At 45.3% G+C, this 19,160-nt stretch overlaps 2 protein-coding genes and 1 long non-coding RNA gene across 3 annotated transcripts in view; 1 reads left to right on the plus strand and 2 right to left on the minus strand.

The window, feature by feature from the left end:
- Window positions 1–19,160, plus strand: part of LOC306939125 (uncharacterized protein) — a gene marked incomplete at its 5' end in the record, with an annotated part of 161,250 nt that overhangs the window by 139,696 nt on the left and 2,394 nt on the right. Inside the window, 3 exons of the mRNA XM_079523625.1 lie at window positions 6,666–7,332; window positions 7,931–8,129; window positions 9,965–10,036. Coding sequence (XP_079379751.1) covers window positions 6,666–7,332; window positions 7,931–8,129; window positions 9,965–10,036 — 938 coding nt within the window. The remainder of the gene's footprint in view (window positions 1–6,665; window positions 7,333–7,930; window positions 8,130–9,964; window positions 10,037–19,160) is intronic.
- Window positions 11,293–12,789, minus strand: LOC306939728. The gene is made up of 6 exons (XR_013791915.1): window positions 12,721–12,789; window positions 12,485–12,553; window positions 12,286–12,333; window positions 12,102–12,173; window positions 11,520–11,942; window positions 11,293–11,361 (listed from the first exon to the last, which is right to left on the minus strand). It is a non-coding gene; the product is annotated as an uncharacterized lncRNA (long non-coding RNA).
- LOC306939729 (ATP-dependent DNA helicase pif1-like) lies at window positions 12,791–15,565 on the minus strand. The gene is made up of 3 exons (XM_079524415.1): window positions 13,378–15,565; window positions 13,040–13,200; window positions 12,791–12,881 (listed from the first exon to the last, which is right to left on the minus strand). The coding sequence occupies exons 1-2, from the start codon at window positions 15,493–15,495 to the stop codon at window positions 13,189–13,191; spliced, it is 2,130 nt and encodes a 709-aa protein (XP_079380541.1). The 5' UTR covers window positions 15,496–15,565; the 3' UTR covers window positions 12,791–12,881; window positions 13,040–13,188.

Consider the following 19,160-nt stretch of genomic DNA (forward strand, 5'->3'; position numbering starts at 1 on the left):
AAGCAAATCCAACATTTGTAGCTGCTGCAAAAGATACAAAGCTACAAATTGAAGCTGAGCTGGTTTAAACGTCCAGATGCAGCTGTTCTGGCTGATAAAAACTTGCAGCATCTTCTTCTAGTCCAGGGGTTCTCAACCCGTGGGTCGCGACCCCTCGGGGGGTCGCCAAATTATTTTGGGGGGTCCCCAAAATATTTAAAAAAAAAAAAAAAAAAGAAAAAGATTTTTTTAAATTTTATTTTCACGATTTTTCAAAAATAGCAGACCTACAAGTTCATAGCGCGCCACTCGGTGGCGCGCTATGAGCTTGTAGATCTGCTATTTTTCAATAGCTAAATTATAACAATGCTTAAAACATCAAAAGGGGTTCCCGCCCAAAATGGTTTAAGGTTATTGTAGCAGTCAATATATATTGGGGGTCGGGAGGGGGCGGGGCGGGGGTCCCGAGACATTGCCAAAGCATTTCCGGGGGTCCCCGGCCAAAAACGTTGAGAACCCCTGTTCTAGTCTGTTTTCATTGTTTCCAATGCATATAAATAATGCATTGGTCCAAAAGTGCCCTCAGTTGAATCCATGCTGGATTGTTGTTGTTTTCCAATCTCCCCCGGCGGCCGCCGTGCCTCCGACACACACACATCACTACGGACACACGACCGTGACAGATTATACAAAGTGACAAAGTGACAAATGTGCTGTGATCTTTGCACTCGTGTGAATGCAACATTACACTATTTCACCCACTGCTATTCTACTTAAAGGGGAAAACCACCCATTTTCAACATTTTACTATGTCATTAATATACCTTAGAGCTGTTGTGTGGAAATAATAAAAAAGTCCCCCCGATTCTGTGTTTCCTAGAACTGTAAGTATGAAAAAAAATCAGATTTTCAGATCTCTAGTTCTAGGAAACACAGCATCGGGGGGACTTTTTATTATTTCCACACAACAGCTCTAAGGTATATTAATGACATAGTAAAATGTTGAAAATGAGTGGAATGCCCCTTTAAAGCAGGATGACTTTTCATGAACTCTATTAATTAGTCTTAGGTATGTATGGTAACGGCTTAATGGTCATTAGGCTATGCATTCTCTGCTCAACTGTAGTACTGTTGAACCATAATATTCACTTGTTAGGTACGACTTTATTAGCTTTGTTTTTTTGCAAAAGGATATGTTATAAAAACTGGGACAAGAGATATTGTTTATGGTAGCTTGATGATTTTCTTTCCTTCTGAATCCTAACAGTTGTCTGAAAAACGTATGTTGCTATATAACTAAAAACTAAAATGACAGATGTTTTCCGGATTGAATGGGAAGTGCAAGATTCAACATTTGTGCATAATGTGTACCAAATAATAGATTATTGTTTAGAAACAAAGATATCGGGGTGAAGTATAGCCCTTATTTTTCTTTTTTCTTTTTCTGCTTATGTTACATGTTATCAGCACTCACATCATAAAATAAAAAATCACACCCGTGTGAACTGAGTGGTGTAAGGTCTTATATAGACTGATCAACTGTGGTCTGACGTAATGTCTGACGTAATGAAATCACACCCGTGTGAACTGGGTGACCATAGCAACCATGCTCATTTTTTGGTACGAACAGACACGTAAACTAACAAAGCCAGTTGTAGGAGTGGTTTACACCACTCAAAAAATACTAATATATAAATATTTGCCCCAAATAAGGAAGCCAGGTAACCTGGCTCAAGCTCCTGAATCGCTAGCCGTGGCCATAAGAAATATATTCTTTGTTGCACTTCAATGGTCTGAAGATTCTGTGTTTCGCAGGGTTTTCTTTCTTTCTTTCCAGGCCAATCAACATTCTTTGAATAAGACATTCCAAAGCCAGTCAGACAATTCAAAACGATAATGGTGGCGGTAGCATTCATTATCCGATCGCATCGATGTACTGTAGCTATCCAGGCTGTTATGACTAGAATAACAGGAATATCAAATATGAAGGGTGTATTTACTAATTGTCCCTTGATTCATAAGATGTACGTACACAGGGTTTTGACCTAGATATCCATAACCATACTGTATGTAGCCAGTTAGTTAGCAAGCTAACTTGACAACGTTGCTCAGTTTCGACAACTCCCATCTCAGAATATGGCTGCACTGTCATTGGGAGCTCTGTCAGATGATGAGTGTCAGGCTAGACGCAAGCCGTCGGTATATGGTTAAGTGTACAAGTATACATATACATATATGGTTAAGTGTACAAGTGGACCATTATAATACACCATTAAATTAACACTAATAGATGCCACTGTGTAGCATAGGAAGGAAAACATAAGATTTCTCTAGTGCCGAAAAGCACCAGAAAAGAAATGAACAAAATGTAAAATATAGATACAAAACATGAAAGAACAACAGATCTCAAAATCATGGCGTGTACAACACTGCTATTTCACACAGGCCTATATTTATTAGTATTGTGTCTGGAATAAATATTAGAATAGACGCTGCAGACAAATATGGTTCTGTATTTGATCTTAAATTTAGACTTTGTGAATGATCCATGCAATGAAGAGGATATTATTAAACTAGCCAGCATATGCATTGTGTGTCATTGTTTTATGACTGTGAATGTCTGTGTGTTTCTGTAGTCTATGTTGTATGGCTTTTAACATTAAGAGTCTAATCTATTCTAGACTCACAGCTAGAAGGTCCTGGGTTCGATTCCCGCTGGGGACGCTGTGGGCGCTGGGGGCGTGTTCCCTCCTCCGCGTCATCAGGTGGGGTTGGCGAAAGGGCTTTTCTGTGTGGAGTTTGCATGGTCTCCCCGTGTTCCCTAGGGTAGGTACCCTCACAAAAACATGCAGTAATCCTGGTCTCTAAAACTACCTCCCCCTGGCCAGCTGGGGCTCCTGATGGAGGGGAAAGGAACTGGTCGGAATAACGTGTTCCTTCCACGCGCTACGTCTGGCCAGGGAAATTCACCCCCGTCAGGTGAAAAGAAGCAGCTTGGACTCCTCATGCATAGAAGGAGGCATGAGGTCAGTCCGCTTCCCCCCCAGGTTGGCAGAGGAAGTGTAGCGCCCAGGATTACATTAGATAATAGGCACTGGGTGAAAAAACTGGGTTGTAAAATCGTGGGATAAAAATTATAAGAAAAAATAAGAGTCTAATCTAGAGTCAGCCTTTTATGAAACATCCCACATCTGTAAAGTTCATGTAATCAAGGGAATGACCACAGGATTGTTATCAGAGCATTTCTTCTATTAATTATTTGGTGTTTCAACCATATACTGATCTATCTAATATTGGATTCATTGCAAACCAACCACTAGGGGGTGAGCCCAACTCGTTTGCAATGTTTTTTGAAAACCATTATGTCCATAACTAACACCAATTTATTTTATTTTTATAATATTACCAAGGGCATAATTGTTATGATTTTTTACATATTAAATCATAGTTTATAGGCATTTTAAGCTCCCGCCATCCATCGTGTACAGAATCTTGAAAATGATACCTTTCCATTTTTGAGGGGCGCTAGCCCCTCCTATATACAGGTTTAATGTTTGTTTTTAGTTCAATGTTTGTTTTAAAAATGCCATTGACAATGAAAGGAAAGTTTACGTAATCTTGTCCCTAACACAAACATTAAATGATATTAACAATAAAGAGAATTTAATGTTTGTTTTGTCACCTTTTGTTTTACATCACCATTACATCAGCTAATCATAGCAACATGAGTTAGCCTTTAATATATTAGCGCCCCTCACTTCACACAGGTGTGTTGTATCTTATATAGCACACCCAATAGTAACAGAATCCGTTGAAAAATCTCTTCTATCAATTATTTTGGGTTTCAACCCTACTGTACCTTTGGAGTCACTGCAAACAGACCTCTAGGGGGTGCAGCACGGTGGTTTTTGAAAACCAATATGCCCATACTTACACCATACCAAAAATACACTTCACCAAAACTTCACCAAAAGCAGAATCTTGATGATGAATTTCTCCCCAGCTACTTATAATCCCATTATAATGCATTATAAACATGTTCATATAATGTATCACAACAATAGTACTATAAAATAAATTATTGTACACTATTACTCAATTCTTCAGTTAGGTAAATTATTATAGCAGTTATCCTGCAAACTGCCTGACAAAGGCATTGTCTAGGCAGTGTCTAGGTGTGTGTGCGTGCGTGTGTGTGTGTGTGTGTGTGTGTGTGTGTGTGTGTGTGTGTGTGTGTGTGTGTGTGTGTGTGTGTGTGTGTGTGTGTGTGTGTGTGTGTGTGTGTGTGTGTGTGATTTGGTATATATAATATTTGGTTTTTAGTTGTTGGTTTTTTTTTTGGGGGGGGGGGAATGCATATGCATGTTTTCACTTGCAAGTACAACTGCAAGTGCAACAGCACAGCACTGTGCGTGCTGTTCCTTTTGCAGTGACTGCAAGATGCCGCTCACCTACACCTACGATTTGTGACTAGGGTTGGAACGATAGTAGCTGTGTGATACATACTGGTATTAAGTTTACTTAAATGTAACTAAAAACAATCACTAAATGTAACTAAAAACAATCACTTCATCTACAGTTTGTCGGTCCAGACCGTAGCCTACACCTTGTCTCTTCCTTGATTGGATTGTCACTAAGAAGAGTGACAATCCACGGAATACCGATTTGAAATGGATCCAAATACTTATACCTGTGATAGGCATACAACGTGTTGGATTATGTGGATAAAGATCATGTGTTTATGGACATTGTTTTGATGTATTTAGCCAGCACCTCAAAACTACATGGGTACATGAAACTATATTCTTACTGGTCCATAGGCCATTATCATGTGACATGGATGGAAAACTACCCAAACTCCCAATCCAATAATGAACTCATCTGGCACACGGGATTTGGGGGAGACCTATTTCTTGACTGTATCTGTAGATAATTTCTATACATTGTCAGAAATGAACACATGTAACAACATGTGAATTGATTTGTAGGTGATTTTCTTCAAATATCACGAAAATCCACCATACCGATTACTTGTCTTATGTGTGTTGGATATCTTCTGGTACCATTATTTTGACGTCTGAATATTAAATATCGTACCAACCCCACTTGCAACACCTAACACCAGATACACTTCTTCTCCCATCACAGCGTAACTGTCACTACAGTATGTCACTTTTCTTTTGTATTATATAAGAAACTTGTCAAAGCCAATGCAGTCATCGCCTTATAGAAATTAATGAAGCTTGTTAAATCCCTTTAGCACAATTCCGCTGTGTCCCAATGATGCTTAAATAGACAGCTTCCTTCACCGAACAACAAAAACAAATCGATCCAATAGAGCAGGGGTTCTCAACCCGTGGGTCGCCAAATTATTTTAGGGGGTCCCCAAATTATAAAAAAAAAAGAAAAAGGTTTTTTGTTTTTTTTTCACGATTTTTCAAAAATAGCAGACCTACAAGCTCGTAGCTCGCCACTCGGTGGCGCGCTATGAGCTTGTAGATCTGCTATTTTTAAATAGCTAAATTATAACAATGCTTAAAACATCAAAAGGGGTTCCCGCCCAAAATGGTTTAAGGTTATTGTAGCAGTCAATTTATATTGGGGGTCGGGAGGGGGCGGGGCGAGGGTCCCGAGACGTTGCCAAAGCATTTCCGGGGGTCCCCGGCCAAAAACGTTGAGAACCCCTGCAATAGAGTCCCTCGATGGCTACTTTAAAACTAAGCAAACAAGTTGACATTGAACAAGGCAAAGGAAGCTCAAGGAAGGAAAGATGTTTTTACTACTTTCAGTAAGGGTCTGGGCACTGCTCCAGGTTATTTTTGATAATGTGTATGACCTTTTAATCTGAAAGTAATGTAAAAACATACTGTGTTTGGAATTATTTATCAAGGGTATAGTCGAGTGGGAGTGCTGATTTAAGATCAGTCTGTCTTTCACACCTTGCACACTGGACCAGCTGCATACGGCCCCTCACAGGTCAGCGGTCCTAAATCATCAACCTCGCTCCGAAACGCTTGATAAAAAAGAAAAAACAAAACAAAAACAACCTCTGGTTTCTTTCCTGACATATACTGTATTGGGACACGGCCGAGTTGCACTGTTTCGTCTCATACGTCAGAGAAACAGTCGTACCCCCAGTGGTGGAAAGTAACTAAATATTTACTTAAGTACTGTACTTTTTTGAGGTACTTTTACTTTACAGGATTATTTGCAATTTTCTATACTTTTACTCCACTACATTTTGGAGCCAAATATTGCACTTTTACTCCACTACAATAATTTGAAAACTTTAGTTACTAGTTACTTTGTGGATTTTGAAAATAGCAGATGTACAAGCTCACAATCGGCTATTTTTAAAACGCATTTTGAACTTGTGAAATGGGACATCCTGCAATACGAGTAATAATAAACTTTATTTTAGTACTTTTACTTTTAGTACTTTAAGTATACAGTATTTTGATGCCGATACTCTTGTGCTTTTACTCGGGTTACATTTTGAATTCCGGACTTTTACTTGTAACAGAGCATTGCAGTATTGATATTTTTACTTAAGTAAAAACATATTTGAGGTCTTTTTCCACCACTGGTTCTACTACTACTACTACTACCCCCCGGCCCCCCGTCCGTCCTTCCTTCCGCTAGAGCTTGGCTGGGTGTTCTATCTCCCATGTCTTTCCCCCTCCCAGGCTACGGGCTGGTGCAGGAGGAGCTGCTGTCCCCGGCCTCCCTGCAGTACAGCCTGCCCTCCCCGCTGGGCGCCGAGCCCTACTGGCAGGAGGTCTCCAGCCTGGAGTGCGCCCCCATCGCCACCACCGAGGAGGACACGCTGATGGAGATGTCGGACAACGTGCAGGTGTGGCCGGCGGGGCTCAGCCCCTCGCTGGTGACGGTGGAGGACTCGTCCCTGGACGGCGGCGGCAGCAGCCGTGGCGGGGACGACAACTCGGAGGAGGGAGCCGCCACGCTCTCCCTGCCCTACAGCAGCCTGGGGCGCCCCGGCAGCGGGGCCAGCGGGGCAGGCAGCTCCATCATGGAGCTGGAGGAGGAGGAGGAGGAGGAGGAAGGGGAGGTAGAGGAGGAGGAGGAAGGGGAGGAGGTGCCGGAGACGGTGGCGGCCGCGCTGGTGGACAGGGTGAGAGCCAGTGGCGCCGTGCCCAAGGTCAACTTGAATGGCCAGCTGGGAGGTCAGAGGTCGGATGTGTGGAGAGGAGAGGCCGTGGGAGGAGGAGGAGGAGGAGGAGGAGGTGTAGGGATGATGGGTTCAGAGGGGCTTTCTGTCGTTGCAGGCCAGGACGTTTACGCTCAGCTCTGTGAGATGTCGGGACTGACTGCCGAACACAACGGAGACAACAGGTAAACCAATATCACCGCTTATACAAAGTGTGTGTGTGTGTGTGTGTGTGTGTGTGCGTGTGCGTGTGCGTGCGTGTGTGTGTGTGTGTGTGTGTGAGAGAGAGAGAGAGAGGCCCCTATAGCACACTGGTTCTCAAAGTGTTTTGGTTCTCAAAGAAAAAAATATATAATAATCTTGACAAATCTTCTTTTATTGGGGTCCACAGCCAAATACATATCTGTTTGGGAGTGCGGCCGCAAGATACCGTTTGGGGACAGCGCCAGCTGCCTTGTGTGTAATTAACGGGTAGAGGGTAGTGCCAAGGGAGAGCGCAGGGCGTAAAATAGGGCCCTTAAGGTCTCTTATCTATCACCATCCCCATCTTCACTTCAACTACATCATCATATCCGGAAGTTATGCGAGAACGCCTATACTGAGAAATAAAATCTATTTTTTGGCCTTGACAGCCCATACATCCAAACAGAAAAGTCCTATCTGAATCTGATTGCATTAAAATAAATTAGGTGGTACGCAGGACTGTTGAGTGATCCCGGTGGAAAAGTAATGCATGTGCATACTCTCTACCCCCCCCCCCCCCCCCTCCCTCTCTCCATTCAGGGTGGTGGGAGGAGGGGCGTTCCAGCCCTACCTACCACCACCAGATAAGGACTCGTCGGTGCAGGGATGGGTGGCGGCTGCTGCCGGCTCCCTCCACAACCAGACCACCAGGACCCCCTCGTCCTCGTCCTCGTCGGGGCACAGCGCCGGCGGCATCGTCCCGGGGCTGCGCGTGGCCCAGGAGACCCTGCTGACTCCGGTGTGTGACACGGGTTACTCGCATGTGCTGCGCTCGGGGCGCCTCCTAGAGGCCGGCACCGCGGCCGCGCAGCCCTATGAGCGGGGCGTGGCCTTCTCCCAGCGGGTGGAGGCGGGGCTACGTGCTTCTTGGGCACAGGAGCGGATGTTGATGAGGCGGGAAATTAAGGTCAGGTTGTCAGCTTTTTGTCACGCCGTCGCCAGTGACCACACCCCCCTCCCCCCCCGCCGCCGCTTCCTGTTGCCTGGAGGACATTACTTCCTGGTGTCCATGTTTATGCTTGGCCTCATTTATTTTTCATATTTATTCATTTATTTTGATGATGAATATAAACAATGGCATTCAATTCTTTGAGACACATACAGGTATTTCGGGTGTGGCCGAATCCGCCATTCCTTCATGGGGTGTAAACAACACAGCTTACCGCTGGAATTGCATTAGGGAACGTACACGTGGTTACATTTTATGGGGGGGGATTTTCGTCATAGTGCAACATATGGTCAAGTTAGGTATTGTAGTGCAGGTGATTGCAACAACCACAGATACAGTGAAAAGTTTTAAACAGGCCGCCAAATATTATAAACTTTCCGCGAAACTGCCAATAATCATATTCTTTGAGACTGGGCGATTTTTTGCGGGATTAAACAAAGAATCACGTGATGTTAATCCACTTCCCCTATTCAACTCACGATATGATTCGAATCAAGATACTAGGTTCACAATGCAATTTTTCACGATTTTTTTAAACATAAAATTAATTATTTATCTTACACTGTAGCGAAAAGGCCTTGTGCACACCTACTAGGACAGGTGCGTCGGGGCCTTGTGCACACCTACTAGGACAGGTGCGTCGGAGCCGGCAACCAAATGCGAATCATGAGAAGAAAAGGTTTCGGTCTAAACGACCTTCATCAGGTAACTCAGGGTTACCTGATGAAGGTCGTTTAGACCGAAACGTTGTCATCTGAATAAAACTACTGCTCTATAAGTGAAGACAGTGTGCGGAACCCTTTTCTTCTCATTATTTCTCTTACACAAATCCAGTATTCTCCTTCTCTTTTAACCCATCCCCCACCAGGATTAATGTATTTATTTCCGTAACTGGATGTTACGATGACGTAATGGTGTGTGTGGTCTCTTGACCGGTTGTTGTTTTCTCGCTGGGTGCAGAAAAACCCGACCGCGAGTATCATAGCGCCGGCTGTCGGCCGTTGAAAAACCTTGTTTTGACCAGAAACGACATTATTGCGATTTGGAGATAAAGGCCATTGAAAGCAACATAGAGTGCAAGTGGATGCGCAGATGCACGCGCATCTTAAAATGGTGCCGTCCAGTGTCACTGGAATGCTAACGGGAGACCACTATCGACTCAATTGAATCAAAACATGGATTAAAGAATATAAAGACATTTTTCACGTAGTCTACGGTCTTGGCGGGCTACCAGACTAAAGTTTATTTACGGTTTCTACGGTTCTGGCGGGCTTTGTGTTTTCTTCTTCTGTATTGATCCTGTATTCTCTTCTCTTTTTTTACGCAATATATCGTTATATTGCTTACTATTCACTCATACTAGGACATGACGTATGTGTAGTCAGAAGAATTTGAATTCATCTTCAGCCATCAACAATTTCAATGCAGCCGAATATCGCACATCAGAATTGCTGATATTGATTATGTCATCAGAGGAATGTGTTGTGTGGTTGCACAGGATTTGCCATATCCAGTAGCTAATGTTTTTTGTTGTTTTTTTTCCACATTCATTGATTAAAGAACAGTTCAATTCATTCCTAATCTAAGAAATGTGAGATATTAATTGTGTATAAATGTTTTGACAGAGTGAAGATAAAGGTGACTATGCAGCTGTGGAGCATTTTGTTGATGAACATGGAAGTGAACTCCCACGGAAGGTGAGTATAGTAGTTGTTAGGGCTGGGCGATCAAATATCACAATTTATTTTACCAAATACCTTGATATCGACATTGTAATGATAATATAATTGTAACAATATTTTTTTTTATACGTTGTCAAAAATAACAAAAATGGCAGAAGTACAGTACAAGCTCACAACAAGCTTGTAAATCGTCTATTTCTGCACATTTTTAAGTATACAATAGGGCTTAATTAATTAAAACTTATTTCGGCCAATTCCCGTTTGGGATTGCCACAGCGGTTCATCTGTTTCCATTATATCTTCCTATCCTCTGAATCTTCCTCGGTCACTCCAGCCACCTGCATGTCCTCTCTTTCTTCACCGCATCCATAAAGCCTTCCTCTTTGCCTCTTGCGTGGCAGCTCCATCTTCAGCTTTTGTGTCCTAGTAATACAAATCACTAGTCAAGTTTCAGACCATCTCAACCTCGCCTCGATAACTTAATCCCCGAACCTTTCAACCTGGGCTGTCCCTACACATTTGTACTAATTTCAATAAAAGGAGAGATCAAGTTTAGTGCAAACAAAAGATATGTTACATTTAACATATAAGATTAGCTTTTAATAGGGAGAACCCCTCATTAGAGTCTAGATGCTAGTGGTGGCAGTGCAGATGAATCTCTTTCCTTCTCAACACTAAATGATTGGGACAAGGTGGAGTTGGGGATGGAGGTGGGTTGCATGTTGAATGCTGAAAAGACAATTTTAAGTGTTAATGTCAGTGTCAGAAGCACTGATATTTAAAGGCGAAGTCCAATCGCCTGATTGGCTGACTGCAGATTGACTGGCTAGAAGTGCTCACCTCTCAAGCTGTGGATGACAACAGAGATCTTCCTGATTTAATTTACACTTAGAGCTACATTAATTCCTGATCCTGTTCATCCCCGTCACTCCCAATGAAGAATCTTGCCCTAACTTCGGTTCTGCCACTTCTAGCCTGTGTATTTGTCAGTGCCACCGTCTCCAAACCGTACATTACTAGAATTTCGCGGGCCTTCGGCCCGCTCATCCTAGCTCCCTGCGCGTCGCAAATCGGAGGAAGGAAATTGTGAGAGCAAAGGTAGACAAAGTCACAACATTTCAAAATGTAGTTCTCAGTGTATTTTTAATGGAGTCTGAGTGTTTTTTTAGGAAAGAATGTTAATGTTAACAGTGAATGTGTAGTAAAAGAAGCTGCAGTGCCATGAGGTTGCCCAGATTTGGCCAGTAGAGCCTGCAGAATGGGATCATCATCATCTTCAGTGATGTAGTTCAATCAGAGATGGGATTTGTGAGAATGCAACAGCCTATACATTGCAGAGGCTGCAGAATTGGGGAAACAGAGAAGGTAGGGATAAAGTATACATTGAGACATCTCCACCAGGTATGTTGTGAATGGAATGACAATGCTATGTCTATGTTTGATTATCAGTTATGTAGACTAATCAACAATGAGGCTTGTAAGAATGCAACAGCCTTACGTTGATGGGGATGGTTTGGGGAAGACGCAGTTGTCGTGGAAAGGCCAACTTAGCAAAGGAACAATTGTATTTGGCAGCTGATCCAGAGGAGGGCGTGGAGGAGTGGGGTGATGTGGAAGGGGTGTTTGTGTTTCTGGTTCCAGAGATTGTCATGGTTGAGCCTGCAGAAAAGGAGACACAGATAAGGGATGAATCAACCACACAATGTGACATGTCCACCACAGATCATGTGAAAGGTAGTGATATTTCTGGAAAGTGTTAATCAATGTTACTTCCTTTTGTGTGGCTGCAAGTTTGCACAGCAGCAGTTTGTTGTTGAGGGTACTGAGGAAAAACAGTTTGGTGCCATTGCAGAGTCCGTCTTTGGGGCTGATGTTGCGCAGTAGCATCAAGGGCATTCCTGGCTTGAGGGTGATGAGGTGCCTGGGAAATCCATTGGGGCAGAGGGTGTTGAGGTATTCCACGTTGAACCGCATTGTGTCTTGGTAGTTCTCCAGGGTGTATGTGTAGTGGGACAATGTGATAGTTGTATTAAGAGTTATTGAGGTGAAAGTGTAGATGTGAGTGTAGTGCGTTGGTTACCTGTGGTTTCTGCTGTGGCCATTGGCTGTGTTGTAGCCATCATGTGCTGCTGTTTGTCCAGGTTATGCTGAGCTGAGAAATTAAGATGGGAGTGTATGTGACTATATATTCAGTACATGTAGGTATAACATACACACATATGCGTAATGCATTGAGGCAGAGGGCAACATATCTGAGGCCTTACCTCTGGTCCGTCTCACTCTGTCACGTGTTTGCTCCCGCCTGCGCTGACCTGGGTATGGATGTCAGTAGTGTGTGTAGACACAGAGGTACAAAATGTTATCGACATGTTATGCAGAGATATGTAGATAGATGTCTCTATACAGTGTGTCAGGATGCTCGGTACCAAGCAGTAAGGTTATCTGAATAACAGAAGTCAGTACCTCTGGCCTCAGCCACGTCCAATGAAGGTGTGTTGGCCATTTGTGGAGGAGTGCTGCCCTGGTGTTGAGCTGTGAAGTGATGTGTAGAGAGTTATGTAGAGCACAGGGTGTGAGTGTAGTGTACACAATTAATGTAGGTTATGTGATGAAGATACTGCAGTATCTGTGGAGAAAGAAACAGCAGTGTATTGCATTGTGCAATGTGCTGTGCAAAGTGTAGTTTTGAGCAAGTGTACCTGGTACATGTTGTGCTGCAGCTGCTGGAACCAAGCGTTGTGTTGGGGCTGTTGGCGTGTGAGTGGCATAGGAGGGTCCATGTAGTAGTTCAGCTGCTTGATGCATGCATTTGCGTGTAGCTGTTGGCGATGGATGTTTTGCAGACTATACATTGCAGAGGCTGCAGAATTGGGGAAACAGAGAAGGTAGGGAGAAAGTATACATTGAGACATCTCCACCAGGTATGTTGTGAATGGAATGACAATGCTATGTTTATGTTTGATTATCAGTTATGTAGACTAATCAACAATGAGACTTGTAAGAATGCAACAGCCTTACGTTGATGGGGATGGTTTGGGGAAGACGCAGTTGTCGTGGAAAGGCCAACTTAGCAAAGGAACAATTGTATTTGGCAGCTGATCCAGAGGAGGGCGTGGAGGAGTGGGGTGATGTGGAAGGGGTGTTTGTGTTTCTGGTTCCAGAGATTGTCATGGTTGAGCCTGCAGAAAAGGAGACACAGATAAGGGATGAATCAACCACACAATGTGACATGTCCACCACAGATCATGTGAAAGGTAGTGATATTTCTGGAAAGTGTTAATCAGTGTTAGCAGCAGTTATGTATTATTCAGAAATGACATATGTAGAAATGACATGTAGCAATGCAACAGCCTTACCTCAATGGGGATTGTAGGGCCAGGAAGAACAGCGCGAAGCAAGTCTCGAAAAACCACATTGGCAGTATGATGTTCCGGCTGTCCTTCTTTCTGCTTTATGGCATAGGTGAGAGCTTCTGGGTTACCTGTCCTTGAGCTGGCAACATAAAGCTGTCCGTGACTGAAGACAGGGGACGAAAGCCAGACCCCCACTCTTGTAAGTGTCTGGCCTTGGGATTTATTGATGGTGGTGGCAAAAGCGGTGCGGACTGGAAACTGTCGTCTGGCCCACTCAAAGTAGGAATGTCTAGGATCAGGAATGAACTTGATTCGAGGGATCAGGACTTCCTTTTGTGTGGCTGCAAGTTTGCACAGCAGCAGTTTGTTGTTGAGGGTTCTCAGGAAAAACAGTTTGGTGCCATTGCAGAGTCCGTCTTTGGGGCTGATGTTGCGCAGTAGCATCAAGGGCATTCCTGGCTTGAGGGTGATGAGGTGCCTGGGAAATCCATTGGGGCAGAGGGTGTTGAGGTATTCCACGTTAAACCGCATTCTGTCTTGGTAGTTCTCCAGGGTGTCAGCACTGCTCAGGTTGGTTGACAGACCTGGTACCCAGGTCTCCATTAGGTCGTTGATGGCGTCCACGTCCTTGTTGGTAGGGGCAAGTACTGATCGGCCATCCAGCCAGCCGGTAGTAGTGAAGTTGTTGGACATATCTGGAAATATAGTTTGGCAAAACATCTTCATGGAGCACTCCTCCGCTGTGTGGTCATTGTCTGTGTTGCTTTGAATGTGGAAATACCTGTCATCTGGGATGAAGATGAAGTCGTTTGCATCGTTGGCTGTACCATCACCAATGCGGAGTGTCCATTGGTCAAAGGCCTTCAGGTCTTGGTTTTCACTGGCCCTGACTCGCATGTTCTCTGTGAGGCTGGAGACTTGGAAGTGTTGCCAGAGGCCTGAGTTATTGAGGCAGCTGTTGACAATTTGGGCAGGATTAGCCCCTTGAACCACTGGAAGACACTGGCGGAAGTCGCCGGCCAAGATGATGATTTTCCCACCAAATGGACAGTCTGGCTTGTTCATCAGGTCTTTCAGAGTGTAGTCAAGTCCCTCTAGCAAGAAGCGGTGCAGCATGGTTGCCTCATCAATGAGCAGGAGGCGTGCCCGTCGCACCAGCTTGGCTAGGCTGCTTTGAGCTGTGATGTGGAAGGGTGTGTGTTCTGTTGGGTGGAGAGGTGCTTTCATCCGCGAATGGAATGTTCTGCCTAGGTGTAGGAGTTGTGCAGCAATGCCAGTAGTTGCCATGGCAAGGGCAATACAGCCACCAGGTTCCAGACTGCGCACAGCGTCCAGTAGTGCATTGAGTAGGAAGGTCTTACCACAACCGCCACGTGCTGATATGAAGAGTTGTAAGTTGGCCTGTTGCTGGACTGCCGTCATGACAGTGTCGTAAATCTGTTGTTGTGCAGCAGTGAATTGTGGAATTGTTGCCTGTACATTGGCTTTCAGCTGGGCCACATCATAGTCCAGCTCCTCACGGATAAGAGGCTCTTCGATGTTGACCAGCCCATGGACAGTGGCCTTTTCCTCATCTGTCATTTTTTCCAGGAGGAAGTCTTGGAGGTCATGTTCATGTGACTGGAGGCGGACTTGCAGATCCAGTCTCACCATGGTTTTGAGTTGCTGGTCAGTGAAGGTCGTTGCACTCTGCTGTGCTCTCCGCTTGAAGTCATCTGTCCAGTCTGGCCAGAAGTCGTTAAACAGGCTTGCAGGGTTCGCTGGTTGGCAGAAGATGAGGATGATGACGAATAGGGCACGAATCTGGGGGCAGAGGTGAGTGGCAGCAGCCTCAGTAAGGACAGTGGACCACTCTTGGTCATCATCCAACAGGCCAAGCTCCCTGCACACTGCCTGGTAGGTGTCAAGGCGGCTGCCATTGACTGAGTAGAGGTCCTCAAAACTTGTTTTCCCTTTGGAGTGGTCATTGTGGAGGAGCAGTCTCAGGTAGAACACATCTCCAGCTAGGGGGCTGATGGTGTGGACACGGCCAACGGAGAAAGCGTTGTTTTTTCTGAGTTGCCACTTGTTGTTTGTGTAGGTGTATTTGTGAGGCATGTCAACATAGCGCTGCATGGTCATAGGGTTGTAATCTGGACCTTTGGCTGTCTTCTGTTGAGCATTCAGTTTGAAGAAAGCAGTCAACTCTGTCTGTCTGCCCTGCTCCACTACATTCTCCTCATCACCCTCGGCGAAAACGACGTATTGCTCGTGTTCCAGATGCAAGCGGAGGACTTGAACAGGAGGCTTGTTGGCGGATATGGGGAATGCGAAGAGTTTCCAGCAGGCCTCACTTGAGCCAACAGAACGCATGTCTTCATAGTCCCTAATCTCATCACGGGCAGCCTGGGCGCCCTCAACTTCAACACAAACCATTGCACGGTCCGGCCCCTTGGTCACATATTTGTAGAGATATTTGGCCGCAAGTGCAGAGATGCATACTTCTACGTTGATGTGGCAGTTGTATCGGAGGCTGAGGTAGGGGTTGTAGGGCACTACCCAACTGTTGTTGATGTGGTTCCCATTTTTTTGTGCAGTTCGGCCACCATTATCTGGAGAGCGACGGCGGTAGATAGGATAACTTGTTTCGTCACCAACTGTTGTTCTGGGCTGGAAGGGTTTGGGGAAGTTCTTCTTGCAGGCTTTGCAGTTGGAGCCGGCTTTCTTCTCCATGCAGGGATTGTTGGGATGCTCTTGTCCACAGGGACCGTGGATCATGTTAGCAACTTGCTTTTTCTTGGGCAGAGATCCCATTTTCATGCGGGTCAGGGGGAAGTTCTGCACAGACAATTTGGTCCACTTGGGCTGGTGTCTTGGGTTTGTCCTGCTCTGCTAGAATGAGGAGGATGTGCGAGTGAGGCAAGCCGCGTTTTTGAAATTCTATGACCCAGAGGTGGGCAATGGCTAGGCCAAAGATGTGTCTTTTGATGAGGTCATCCATGATCTGATCTTTCTTTAGTTTGAATACCCGGGCCACCAGGTCAGGTCGGTCTTGGGGTGTCTGGCCAGGGGTGAGGGCAGCTACGATCTCTGGCCAGTGAGGATTGCAGGTGACCGTGATGAAAAGGTCTGGCTTTCGCATGTGGCGGACTATGGCCATAGCGTCCTGGAACTTGCTGTGGTACCAGCGTGGACTGCCATGGAAAGAGCTAGCAAGGATGACTCTACCCACAGCATGTTCCTGCTCATTGTGGTGGACAGAGTGAGATGGAGCACTCCGTTCCCGTCTACGCACAGCCACAACCTGTTGTAGTTGTTTGAAGCTGTCAGCCCGTAATGTCTTCTGGTTATGGCGCTGCCAAGTCAGCCTCTGGTTCTCGCATGTTATCCAGGCATTGAGGATCCATTCTTGGAACAGTCTGCCTGCCTGGAAAAGGTAGTCGCTCGCAGTGTGACGACTGTTCATGTGATAGGCAAAGAACTCACGGGCTGTGAGCCTTTTTTCATCACCCACATGCTTGAGAGCACAGTGCCAGCCAGATGTCCCTTCAATGAAGAGGAGGGTGAAGTGGAGGGGCATGGCTTTGGGATGGCAGTCAGATATGATTTTCAGACCTCCACCACGTAAGTGGATGACCAGATCATGTGCCTGTTCGTTGGTGACAATGCAAAGTTCTTGGAGATTGGAGGGGGCATTGTAAACACCGGAATGTCCTCCCTGTGGCCTGGCTGCAGCACTTATGACAATAGTGCCTCGCTGTAGTTGTTCTTCTGGGGTTTCAAGGATTTGCTTGAAATCTTGGACAAATATATTGTGCAGGTGAATAACTTGCTGCACAGTGTGCAGCAGCTGCGCCATTGTGTCCTTGTCAGCAGTGGATGTTCTGGCGGGGAGTGTCATGTTTGCAAATCTGGTGGTGTTTTCCAGACTTGGGTCGAGGACATAAAGTTGGGCAAACACAGCAACAGCACCAGGTTCTGGTTGGAGTGGCCCGATGCGCTGGATTACCTTTCCTTGGAAAATGACAGTGGGAGTGAAGCGTGTGAATGTTTTCTCTTTGACCGCAATACTGGAGAGGCAGACAGCGTTGTTGATGACACGGCTGTGTTTCCGAAACAGTTTTGCCTGAGGGGTATCGTCAAACCACAGATCATTGATGGCCTGTGGGGGCCTAGGGAAGGCTGGTAGGCAAACCTTTCCATTCAAGCAGCAGATACTGGAGGTCTCGTTTTTGAATGTGAATGCGTGACAGTGGTCACACACACAGTTGAGCTGGCCAATACTCTGTGGTGTGTCGGAGAGTTGGTTGATAGTTAGTTGGCCGCTGAGAATCTGCGCAGTGCAAGTTGCAATTTTGGCAGCAACTTGTGATTGTCGTCTTGCTGGCTGATGGGAAGTGCCTGTGAAGGTAAATGGAAAGTATGGTGTGAAGTTAATTTCATGAGAGTCATGCAATAAGTAGATTGTGGTCAGTATGTGAATGTGATGTTTTTGTTGAGGCAGGCAATGGAAATGTGTGGAGGCATTAAATTGAACCGTGTGTATGTGTAGTGGGACAATGTGATAGTTGTATTAAGAGTTATTGAGGTGAAAGTGTAGATGTGAGTGTAGTGCGTTGGTTACCTGTGGTTTCTGCTGTGGCCATTGGCTGTGTTGTAGCCATCATGTGCTGCTGTTTGTCCAGGTTATGCTGAGCTGAGAAATTAAGATGGGAGTGTATGTGACTATATATTCAGTACATGTAGGTATAACATACACACATATGCGTAATGCATTGAGGCAGAGGGCAACATATCTGAGGCCTTACCTCTGGTCCGTCTCATTCTGTCACATGTTTGCTCCCGCCTGCGCTGAACTGGGTATGGATGTCAGTAGTGTGTGTAGACACAGAGGTACAAAATGTTATCGACATGTTATGCAGAGATATGTAGATAGATGTCTCTATACAGTGTGTCAGGATGCTCGGTACCAAGCAGTAAGGTTATCTGAATAACAGAAGTCAGTACCTCTGGCCTCAGCCACGTCCAATGAAGGTGTGTTGGCCATTTGTGGAGGAGTGCTGCCCTGGTGTTGAGCTGTGAAGTGATGTGTAGAGAGATAGTATGAGTTAAGTAGAGCACAGGGTGTGAGTGTAGTGTACACAATTAATGTAGGTTATGTGATGAAGATACTGTAGTATCTGTGGAGAAAGAAACAGCAGTGTATTGCATTGTGCAATGTGCTGTGCAAAGTGTAGTTTTGAGCAAGTTTACCTGGTACATGTTGTGCTGCAGCTGCTGGAACCAAGCGTTGTGTTGGGGCTGTTGGCGTGTGAGTGGCGTGGGAGGGTCCATGTAGTAGTTCAGCTGCTTGATGCATGCATTTGCGTGTAGCTGTTATTGTTGTGTGCTTGTTTTCATAGACGTGGCAACAAATGAGTAAGAGTAGGCAATGGGAAAAAAGGATGCAGTGTTGCCAGGTCCGCGAGTTTTAAGCGTGTTGTAGTGTGTGTGAGGAGCGTGTTGTTTTGTGGGCTTGTTTGCATAGACCTGGCAACAGTGGCCCCTGTGTGAGTGCGGGGGTGTCGGTGCTTGTGGCGTGTTTGTGTTTATTTGTGATATTGATATTGTGTGCGAGTCTGGACGGGAGGCGGCTGTAGTGGCTGTGCAATGACAATTTTTAGGCGGGTGTTGGTGAGTGTGGGCGTGCGGCGCGACATGAGGAGATAGGGAACGAACGACGCGGAGGGTAAGTCTGTGACGTGTTAGTGTGTTTAGTGGGTTGTTGCAATGTGTGTTGCAGTGTGTCTGTTGCAGTGTGTCAGTGA

Source organism: Electrona antarctica (genome assembly GCF_951216825.1).
Source record: "Electrona antarctica genome assembly, chromosome: 16".
NCBI classification, from domain to species: Eukaryota; Metazoa; Chordata; class Actinopteri; order Myctophiformes; family Myctophidae; genus Electrona; species Electrona antarctica.

What these genes read in the sequence shown, in the direction of transcription:
- LOC306939729 (XM_079524415.1), bottom strand. Translation starts at nt 15,495, where the DNA reads ATGACCATGCAGCGCTATGTTGACATGCCTCACAAATACACCTACACA.